The sequence below is a fragment of the Ciona intestinalis genome, chromosome 2, assembly GCF_000224145.3.
Source record: "Ciona intestinalis chromosome 2, KH, whole genome shotgun sequence".
Lineage (NCBI taxonomy): Eukaryota > Metazoa > Chordata > Ascidiacea > Phlebobranchia > Cionidae > Ciona > Ciona intestinalis.
In genome coordinates this window covers 4,515,861-4,527,226 of record NC_020167.2, presented here as the reverse complement: position 1 = coordinate 4,527,226, position 11,366 = coordinate 4,515,861, and the positions used below count along the sequence as shown (strand labels likewise).

Sequence of the window (11,366 nt, the reverse complement as noted above, 5' to 3'; positions counted from 1 at the left end):
ATTCGACCTTTCAAAAAAGTTTTTATTGTTGGAGTAAACCGACATCGTTTTAAATTTATATATTGTAACAGGTTTATTGGAAAATTGTTATTGCTTGTAAAATATAAACGTAGTTTTCGCCCGACGAAAACATCCATTAGCAAGAAAATAAAAAATTTAGTTCAATCAGAGTATACTAAACACTTTGGTTCAATCGTATAACTTTGGAGTTTGTAAAGTGGTACTTTATGCTTTCTAGGCACAGTACTAGTTACAGATTAAGCAATGAGTTTGTAGGTGGAATTTGGGTTTAGTGGTTATATAGCGGTTTATAGGCACTGGAGAAGGATTATTACCTAGCAGTAATTCTTTTGGTAAATTAAGTTTTTCATTCCACTATATTCGAATTGTGAAATGGCGCGTGTGGAGTTGAATTGTCAAGTTAAAGATTTTCCCGCCTTCCCGCCATGCACCTGTTTTGGTTTTATAACAAACCAAACGTTGTTTAATTGCGCCACTGGTTTAACTCCTTTAGTAAATATAGCAGTATTATGTACTTAACTCTATAAACAGACAAAACCTTGTAAAATGTCACAGAAGCACGGATTCTTTTGGAAAAGTTTATTATTATCACGTGATTTGCTGTAAAACTACTCAAGCATAAACAAAGTCTGAAAGAATTCGTGCGAGACTATTTTTCGCCTATGTAAATTACTTTATTTAATTGTTTTAGACATCTTTCATCTATTTGTATACTATTTTTATCGTTTTTATTGTATTTATATACAAGTATAGCGTATATTTGGTCATTAATAACGTTGTATTGAAATATATTACCGTTGTGCGTACATAAGTTACAGTAATCTCGCCTGTTTAAACCCAACAGGTTTTATAGTTTTAAAATAATGTAACAAACCATGTATACCTGTGGAACTTAATGAATGAAGACCAAACATAATTTCATGGATTACCAAGATTTTGTCATCGATTTGACTTAGCCACACCATAATTAAGGATGACTTCTGAGCGAAAATATTCTCGAAGACTACCCAGTGTTTCGTGCGATGAGGTTAATATTAGTGGATTAGGTTCGTCATTGAACTCACACACACCAAGCAGAAGTAGAAGGTGTTCTGAAAAACATGGTAGGTCATTATACATTATGCCAGTAAATGTTCAATTTCACCACGTTATTGACAAATGTAATTTAATAACGGATACGAGCCCATGCTTTTTTAAGATGACACTTGGCCCCATAAGTTACATGCAACAATATACAGTGTGTCTAAAAGTTTGCCTTATCAGCATCATCAGTAGGATATTACCATTTCTTGGTATTTTAGACTAAATATTGCTGCACAATATGTGTTTAATCCAACTACTTGTCTGATGACTGATGTGTCTGATAACTTCCAGATCTTGAAGCAAACATTGATGAAAACCGCACCGATGGAGACGACAACAACAATAACAATCGCAGTGCTTCCGCTTACCTTTCCAAACTCCTCGATTGCAAAGATTTATTGAACGACCTCGATGCCTCCCCTTCCCCTGGTAACCCAGAGCTGGAGGCAAATGGATTCACATACAACTCCCTGAAACCTTCTACTCCAAGCACATCAAACATGAGGAGTGCGATTCAACGCTCAACATCATTGTCACAGAAGAGACAAAGCAGAATCCCAAATCGTCATAAGCCTGCTGAGGTAATATAGTTCTGCTGGTATTGCTACCTTTGTGCTGTTTTATCCAATTTATATATACAGTTTTGATTTGCATTTATTTAGGGGTTAATTGCAGCAATTATCCAAATTTGTCTACATAATATGAACTATGTTGTGGCTGAGCCATTTTTATTCAAGTTTCTGTTTTTTAGATATTTCGGAAAGATCTGATCAGCGCTATGAAAATACCGGATACTTCCCAGTTGTTGAATGAGGAATATTGGATCATGCAAGACCCTTGGAGGATTGAATGGGAAAAGGGAGTACAGGTATATGAAATAATATTAAACTAATACAAACATCTATTCAAGAATACAGTTAATAAGTTGCTAGTGAAGAATTTTGTAAGCAAGTGGAGTGGAGTGGTGTTTCTTTGTTGGAAATTAACAGATGATGTTAATCGTAGGGGGAGGGGGGGGATTTGTTACTGGCCCAGTTAAAATTTACATGTAACTTGTTTTATATGATTCATAAATCGTTTTTCTTTTTGTAGGTTCCTGTTAATGCGAAATCGGTGCCAACGAAAAATATACAAATTGTTCCGAAAGAAACATTGGGCGACTTTCGAATGTAAGTTATGTGGAAATCGTCAAATCGATCTATATTACTTTATTTATAATTTATTTACTTGCTTTTGATTTTTGCACCAGGCCACGGAAGATGTTAAAATCAAGTCCTGACATCGGAGACAGAGACATGATTGATCTGAATGTATTGGCGGATTCCACATGTAGATATGATTTGGATGAAATGGATGTAGCGTGGCTTAAAATTATAAACCATGAAAGGAAAATGATGGGTGGGTTGTTGGTGTTTTTGTGGTTTCATGAGGCTAAATAATATGTGGATCTTAGTTTTTGTTCTAATTTTGTTTTCATGTAGTTTGTTTTCCGATGTTTGACTCAGTAATTTGATTCCATTTTATGTGGGTAAGGTCTTTGTTATCCCAAAATGTGTGGGTAAGGTAGCCCGTTATCCCAAAACCCGGGCAGCTAATGTATGTCTAATGTCTTATATCTTTCATGGGCTTGACTAAAACTTGCCACAATGTCAAAATTACTGTGTAACCTGGCTGAATGTCTGATAATAAAAAATGTGCAACCTTTGTATTTTAATTCTAATTTCCTTCCTTACAGGTCTTGCCACTCTTGATGAATTTTCCATGGAACAGATAATGGAGGAGCTGGAAACCCAGGTGTGTTGCGTAATATGTATAGTAAACAATTTAAGCTATAAGTGTATCGAATGTTTATTAAGTGTGCACTCTTATTAATTTTATAAATATTAGACCAATCTTATTAAAATTGTTAATAAAATACTGAAAGGCGATTCCCCCAATGCATTTACACACTATAAATATGTTTTACACACTGCAAAAATTAGAATGGTAAAATGGTTGTATTGCTAATCATACAACTTTGTAGATTTTGGCAATGGGGCAACTCTGGCCTACATCACATAACCTCTGCTCCACCAAACTTTGAGCCTTAGTTTACTCTGCTAACTTGGTGTACATTACAATTCAATGAATTTATTCTGACCATAATTATCTATACACACAGTGCCACGATAACATGCAGCTTGCCATCAAAACCAAGGAAGGATTAGGAATCGAATATGACGAAGATGTTGTCTGTGATGTTTGTAGGATAGTAAGTTCATTTTTTTCCTATTCTACCATGCGTATAAGTACATTAAAGCCATTGTATAACGCTAGGCATATTTTATTTGCAAGGTTGTTAATACATTTTTTTCTTTTTTTTGTGCTTAATGTCTGATGATTCATTTTTGATTTGACGTATTTCTCAGTGTGTTTTAACCATCTCATTTTCAATGCAGCCAGATTGTGAGGAAGGGAATGAAATGGTTTTCTGTGATGGGTGTAACTTATGTGTTCACCAAGCTTGTTATGGGATTTTGAAGGTCAGTGTTATCAGTTATGCTATAACAAACATAATCAAAAAATTGTTTATGCAGCTTTTTATAATGAATTCGGTACACACATTATTTTTTTAAATATTTTAGTATAACGCACCTGGGACGAAAATCTTCCGCGGATCTGCTGATTTCAGAACTTTTTTGTGTTAAAAAGGTCATCGTATAGACTTATATTTTAGCCTTTACACATGTTGTAGTTTAGCCTTTACATGCATCGTACTTAACGCCCCAAGACCCGAGGACAAACATTTTGAGGAATTTTGATCAAACTCTATTCTCATCCTTGTTACAAAATTATCAGCATGCTCACTGATGACATGAATATTGCAGGTTCCTGTTGGAAGTTGGTTGTGCAAGCCGTGCGCTCTCGGCATCCGTGGCTCCGCCATGTGCATTCTGTGCAATAAGAAAGGAGGAGCAATGAAGAGCACGAGGTCCGGAAACAAATGGGCGCATGTGAGTTGTGCTCTCTGGATTCCTGAGATCACCATCGCTGATCCTGATCGAATGGAACCAATCACAAAGGTGAGGTTTTGTTGATATATGGAGGAATTTATTCGCATTAAAAAACTTGTTGGGTCGATACATTTAATTTTGTTTGCAATCAATTTTGCCTTTAAGCATTTGAAATGTGTACAGGAGTTTTCATATTTTAAAAATGTTGTTAGAAAAGATATGTAATTAGAATTCCTGAACTGTGTATTTTACTCACACCACTTGCAACAGACACAAGAAACCGGCTTATGTATATAATATATATATTACATGATGAATGAACCTCTACTTCACCCCAGGTATCCCATGTCCCATCATCAAGGTGGGCACTCCTATGCAGTATATGCAAGGACAGGGTTGGTGCGTGCATTCAGTGCAGCGTGCGCCACTGTGTCACAGCGTACCACGTTACATGTGCAATCGAAGACAAATTGGATATGATAGCAGACTGCGGTGTTTCACCTTTGGAAGGACAAGAGGATGCCGTCATTTTCAGGTAAGGTTTACTTGCGGGAATATCGGAACAACACACATGGAGTTACACAATGGTCAAAATGTGCACACCTATGTAATTTATAACACATGCATTTGAACTTGTTGGGTTACAGTGTAAATACGACCCTTTAGTTTATGCTACATTTCGACAGCACCGCAACAGTTTTAAGTAAATAATGATACATCATGTTTGTTTATGTATCTTGAAAACATCATCCGGAAATTTTTAGTACTAGTATTTTCATATCAAAAGAATGTTTAGCTTTTAGCACTGGTGATGTCCTATAGCTCTTTTCCAACTTGACCTTTTAGTGTCAATCGTGGTCGATTTAAAAAAATCACCAAGATTTTGTAAACATCATTAATACATGCACAGATCATCTTGTAAGAAACACAGCACCGTGTAAATCATACTCGATTGCAAAAAAAAATGTTAACATAATTACTCTGTCTAGAGATCATATTATAAGAAACACAGCCCAATGTCAATCTACTCGATTAAAAAATGTCACTAAAATATTGTTAACATTATTACTACATAAACAGATCGTATTGTAAGAAACACAGCACCAATAGGAAGGAAAGTGATGGAGAAGATGAACAAACAGAGGAGAGGATAAGAGGGATGAGGCATCGGAGGATCATGGAGCTTGAGCAGGAGTTTTATACTCTTGTTAAATACCAGGTGGCTGATCAACTGTGGTTTTACTGGTGTATTTGTTGGGTTAGAGTATAGTACTGTGGGTGGGGTAAGATGGGACATCTTTAGCACATAATATGCAAATTTCCTTACCACGTTTTGAACAATTAACAGCCGTCCATGGGAGTCATCAGGATACGATTTTTATAATCCTTTGAATGTGCTTTCTGTACTTTCAAATGGGATGAAACAATAGAACGAAAAGGTGTCCCATCTTCTCCCACTCTACTATATATATACACATAAAAAACCATCCACCAAAACTAAATTTGCTGCAGTTTTTTTGTCAGAAAATATAAAATATAAGAGAATGTCTGTAAAATAGTTAAATTTTTTTTTATATTTCCGTCTGTGAAATGGACAAAACTTTCAGTTGCATGTTGTTTTGTTCTATTCTCAATTTTTTTAGTATGTTTCTTTTTCATGACCCGCTATCCTTCACAGGCTGTTGCGAATGCTTTAAGCATTCCATCACAAACAGCACGAGATGTAATGGAGTATTGGAAGTTAAAACGAGCAGCAAATTTCAATCGACCTCTCATCACACCTAAACATGAGGAGGGCACTGCACTCGCTGAAGCTGCCGAAACCAACTTACAACGACGATTAAGGATGTTCACGCATCTAAGGTGAGCTGAGTGGCTAATATTGTGATAAAAATTGTATAAAATGTGCTTCCTGAAAAAGGTAGTTTCTATAAATTTGTGTGTTGCATATGTGTGGGTCTTTTTTTGTGTTGGTCCTGAAAATTTGCATTGAGCATAAATTAATAAACAATACAGCCTTCAAGTGTAATTGTTTTCACATTTTTATGTAGCCTATTCAATTTTCAGCACTTACCTGCACTTGAAATATTCTACAGTCTACTCTACACTGTTGTACCTAATATACACCCATTTAACCAGCATGCTGAAAACACAAGTTTGAGATAAATTTCTCTATTTTCTCTTATACAAAATGGTTTCAAGGGACAGTACTGGTTTTGACCTCAATTGCATAATACAACTTTTGAATACAGGCAGGACCTTGAGCGTGTGCGTAATTTGTGCTATATGATTGGAAGAAGAGAAAAAACCAAAAGAGCCACTGTCAAAAATATGGAAAGTGTTTTCTTAACACAGGTAAATCACATATGGTTTCAGATTCACATATGACATTTAAATTCCTGGCTGGCAATGCTTAATACAAAACCCAATAGTATTATGTTTAAGAAAAGTTTTTCCCTATTTTCAGATGAAGTATTTGGAGCGTTGTATGTCTCGGGATGGTAAGTTCGAACCACAAAGAATGTTGAAAACTCTCCCCAAGTTTGGGCAACCCGAGGTGTGTGAACTTGCACGGAAAGAATCCGTTCTCCTTGCTAAAACTCCAGAGTGGAATCCCTCTACGGAGAAAAACCAGCGCTTAATGCCTGAAGAAAAACTAAACAATAAAATAGAAAAGGCTGCCCAACAACAGGAAAAAACTCCTGTCAAACTGGCAGAGGTCGGCGAGACTTCGGAACAAAAACTTGTCCGGTCCCCAGTAAACTCATCACTACGGCACAAAAATGGACTCCACCGCAAAGCATTCCTCACTGCGTGTCGGAAGCATGAATCACTCAGTCCTCGGAAAACTCTCCCCAACAAAACTGATGTTAAAGATGAAGTGGAGGAAAAAGTGGAGAGAGTTGATAACAGGAGGAAGAGGTCAATGAGGTCCTCGGACACTGACAGCGAGTCACAGTCGAGCAAACCTCCAGTAAAAAAATCGCAGCGAGCAAAAGCGTGGACTACGTGGCGTGCGACCGGTGCTGCTGCTTCTCCTTCAGCTTTTACCATTAAAACTGAAAAGGAAACTAATGGGAAAGAGGAGAACATTGTTGTGGGGAAAACCTCGAAAAACCTCCCGTCCCCTCGCGCTAGTGTAGGGGGTGATGCTTCTCCTGTTATAGCGGAGACTAAACCTCGTGAAGCAGCTGGTCGGGTGACTCGGCAAAGTAGGCTGGTCGTCAAATGGGATTCAGATAAAACAGATGACCCGGAAATTGTGCAGAAAACTTCTGATGATATTAAGCAACACAAAACTATCAACCTACGCACCAACAAATCAAGAATAGGTAAGTTGAATTAATTTTCTTCTTCACTAATAATAAATTGCCGGCAATTCTTTAACTACAATATGTGAACTTCTATGTAAGTTTACATCTCTATCAAACAGTTATGTTAGTTTATTGGTTTCTTTTTACTTAATTTAAACATGTCAATACATTAACTAAGTTCTATCTTGTATTAAATTTTCCTGTTTTGCTTTATAAGGGTTTTGTTGAAAAACTGTGATGCCTATGAAATCTAGTACTTACATATTCTTGCATGTTTTTTCAGTTTCAAGTGAATGTTCATCAGAAAGTGGTAAAAACAAGGAAGTTGCCGCTTCCCGGCCTGCGGCTTGCTCGAGAACAATTACGCGCAGTTCTAAATCACGTGACAGTGTGGACAATAACCACAGTGACACGCCCACATCACGCCCTCCACTCAGACAATCGGCGTTGAAGGCAAAAAACGATTCAGGGGCTCTTGCTCTATCATGTGATGAGGAGGCAGGGCAAGAGCTCCTGAAACCTGCAGAGGATGACCAGGAGAACATCCAGGTCGGAGGAGCCGAGAAGAGAGATGATGAGAAAGATGAGGAAGATGTTGGTTACCGTGGCGACATGGATGAATCCGACACCGAACTCACGAGGACACCGTGTGGCCGGCACAAGCAGAGTCACACGGGACATAAACGACCGCATCGGTTAAACGTAAAAACCACAGACACTGCAGATTCTAGTGATTACTCCTCCAGGTCAAGGATTTTAAGTAAAACTTTTCCCTCCAAACGAAAAAGACTAAAATCGATGCAGAATCGAACCAGGACAGACCTGATAAAAACTGGGGTTTTGTTCAAAGGATTTAAAGATCCAATTGAAGGGGTTCCGCGAGCCCGAACTCGCTCCCAAACTGACACAAGTGATTCAAACCGGCCAAAAAACTCCGGAGCCGCCGACGATATTTGCGATAGATTAGCACACGAGAGTGAGCACAATGTTACCACCATCGTCGGCGGCCACTCCGGTAACCTCATCGTCCCCGCTTCCTCGAGTTCCGTCTCGCACCCCCCTCCTGCGCATGTCAAGCAGGAGTTTCACCCACCAGGGCTGGATAATTTTCACAACCCCTTACAAACAAAGGGGTTTTACCCCACTTTCATGCCCCCACAGCCTTACCACTATATGAACCCTCAGGATATTTATTACACTTCCATAGCACAATACCAAAGTCACCCCATGTGGTCAATTCTAACCGAAGAACAGAAAATGAAATTAACGCAACAACTATCTAAGAGCTTATTCCCCACAAATTATTATCATGAGCCTGCACCCAACCACAAATCTCCTATCCAGCCAATGCCAGATTCAACTCTTTCCCCAGAAAGTCAACCAGTCCTCCCTCCTGCTATGCAAATGCCTGAGAATGTTGATCCCCAGCCAGCCATCCCCACCTTACCATCTGCATGCGAGTCTCTCCCGCACCCAAGTCCTGCCATTCCACTGAACCCAGAGCCCTCTACACAAGCAACAGCTCATGAAAACTACCCTGAAAATCCAACCAAGAAAAACAAAAAGAAAAAAAAGAAAAAGTCAAAAAAGAAGAAAAAGAAGCGAAAACGTCAAAGTTCGGACTCTTATTATTCCAGCAGCAGTTTCAACAGTGATGGCAGCTACGGTGAATTCTGTGTTGAATATTGCTCAACACTTGACCCAGCTTTGCAGACAAACAATGAAAACAGGGCTGACGATCATGAAGAAATTTCTGTTCCAACTGATACAACTATACCACAGGTACCAGTACCTTTAACGGCAGAAAATGTGCCCCAACCCAGTGAAGAACCTTTTGTAACAGAAATACCGAATAAAATTAAACCTCTCGAACAAATTGAAACAACTTCCACCCCTCCCCCACCAGATCCTGGCACCTCAAAACTTCTTCTTAAAATTGACAAGAAACGAATTGTTCTGAGCCAAGACAGTGATAATTGTGACTCAGCTGAAGAGATCAAGTCTTCCAGTGACTCATCAATTATTTCGGAAAAAGATTCTGAGCCTTCCGACAAGGAGGGTGAGGAAAAACTAATTGTCTCACCACTCAAACTCAAGTTATCGGCAACAAAAAGTGATAGAACTTTACGGAACGGCCTTATGCCTTGTGAATACCAGATACTGGAAGGTAAAATAGAGGAAAATATTCTGTTGAAATCCCCAGTAAAATCTGAACCCACTGTGAGCAAAACACCAGCACAACCAACGCCACAGCCAGTCACTGTTAATCAGCTGTCTTGGACGAGTTCAGTACCTCAAAAAGTAGAAACAGGTGCAGTGAAGCGTCAAAGCAGTGGCCATGTTGCTTTAAGAAGGCTTGGGTTGCCGTCACAAACTGTAGAATCTTCAGAGGTACCAGAAAAAAGAACGCTGCGAAATAGGAACCAGCCAAACAAAGCAGAGACTAGCACTACCGCTAATAAAAAAGCTCCAAAGCAGGAACAAAAACGCCCAAGTTTGGCTTCTGTTACTCCCATGACAACTGAGAAGAGAAAACGTGGTAGACCTAAAAAGAATCCTAATTCCACTACATCCAAAACTACGAAACCCAACACTGCTGCGTCAAACGCGAATATAGACGCTTACATTTCCATCAGTCAACATATGTCTGACACCAGTTCCACCACCACTTGCAGCTCTAATGTTCAAGACAGACTGGGCCCTCTTCTTGGTAAGAACGACGAGCAGAGGAGCAAATCCTTCTCCAGTGACTCATCCAAGCATTCCTCCATTCATCCCAGCTTGCAGCCAGAGCGACACTGGAAAAAGCGAAAAGTCCGAGAGCATGAAACTTCCGTGACAAAACCACTGCCCACATCTCCTGAAGACATCCTGCCATCTCCACCTCTTTCTTCAGAAATCCAAACTCAGAATCCTGATTTTTTGGTTGAAAACTCAAAAGACAACTCAACAGTAGAACCAACAACAAATGCTGCCATTCCTAATGCATTATCTGAAAAAGGTTCGTATTTTATAGTAAAAGTTACCACTACCTGTACCTGCACTCTGCAGAGCATTTTCTGTTAAAAAAATACACAAAAACAAGTAAAAGTAAGTACTGATTTATTTATATCTTTAATAGAAACAGAGTCAACATCTATAAAATTGAATACTAGTTCAGCAAAACTTCCAAGTTTAAGAAATGCACCTTCTCCAACTCCTAACAAGTAAGTTCATTAACAGTTTAAATTTATATTTAATATTTTAAAAGACTATTTTCTAACATTGTATCTTTTATATACAGGTTCAATACCTCTGGTGTTCATCACACAAAGTCATCTTCATTATCGCAGCCATCAACGCAAGTTGTACATTTGGGAAAAAAGGAAATAAAAAATCCAGTAAAACCAGAAAGTAAAATATCATCTGACATTTCGGAAAGTTCCAAACCTAGTTCGGTTGACGTTTATGAATTTGCGGACTTTGGGAGCTGACATGGTTTCTTACACAAGTGTGCTAGAACCGCTTACTCGAAGATAGGAGCATTTTAACTAACTTCCGCTATTGAAGGTGTCTCTTATGAATCCCTTGCAGTTTGAGGCTCTGCCTTTTTCGTGTAGGGAATTTTAATCTGCGTTGTGTCTACTGTGAAACCTGTTTTAACCGGTTATTGCACTTGATTGTGCTGGTTTAAACGCGGAGAGAAGTTTCGATTCGTTTTACACCGTGTCGCTTTAAAGGTTATTTTTAATTGAAACACCACGTAAATTGTGTATATTTTCTATACAGGGAGATCTGTTATTTTAATATCAGGACTTCTGCCTTCTTTTTTATTTCTCCCGATTTTCGTACGTTCTTTGAAAAAAATCATTCATTTTAGTCCATCATGTCGTGTTTGGACAATATATTTTATCTGGTCGTTTTAAAAAATCAATAGGACTGCAAACAAGTACAAAACTATTTATTCTATTTTACT

General features: G+C 38.4%; 1 protein-coding gene across 1 annotated transcript; it reads left to right on the top strand.

Annotated features, from left to right (window-relative positions):
- The first annotated feature begins 845 nt into the window (after positions 1–845).
- Positions 846–11,348, top strand: LOC100176821 (PHD finger protein rhinoceros). Its single transcript, XM_018817467.2, has 17 exons — positions 846–1,124; positions 1,396–1,685; positions 1,856–1,972; positions 2,197–2,273; positions 2,354–2,502; positions 2,840–2,898; positions 3,266–3,355; positions 3,543–3,626; positions 3,972–4,166; positions 4,436–4,632; positions 5,178–5,316; positions 5,776–5,960; positions 6,350–6,452; positions 6,565–7,429; positions 7,695–10,412; positions 10,533–10,617; positions 10,695–11,348. The coding sequence occupies exons 1-17, from the start codon at positions 995–997 to the stop codon at positions 10,882–10,884; spliced, it is 5,673 nt and encodes a 1,890-aa protein (XP_018673012.1). The 5' UTR covers positions 846–994; the 3' UTR covers positions 10,885–11,348.
- The last annotated feature ends 18 nt before the right edge of the window (positions 11,349–11,366 follow it).

Excerpts from the sequence above, each read along its gene's own strand:
- LOC100176821 (XM_018817467.2), top strand. The coding sequence starts at position 995 with ATGACTTCTGAGCGAAAATATTCTCGAAGACTACCCAGTGTTTCGTGC. Across the intron at positions 2,503-2,839 it reads CCATGAAAGGAAAATGATGG|GTCTTGCCACTCTTGATGAA; the intron begins GTGGGTTGTTGG and ends CCTTCCTTACAG. Across the intron at positions 5,317-5,775 it reads ATACTCTTGTTAAATACCAG|GCTGTTGCGAATGCTTTAAG; the intron begins GTGGCTGATCAA and ends TATCCTTCACAG.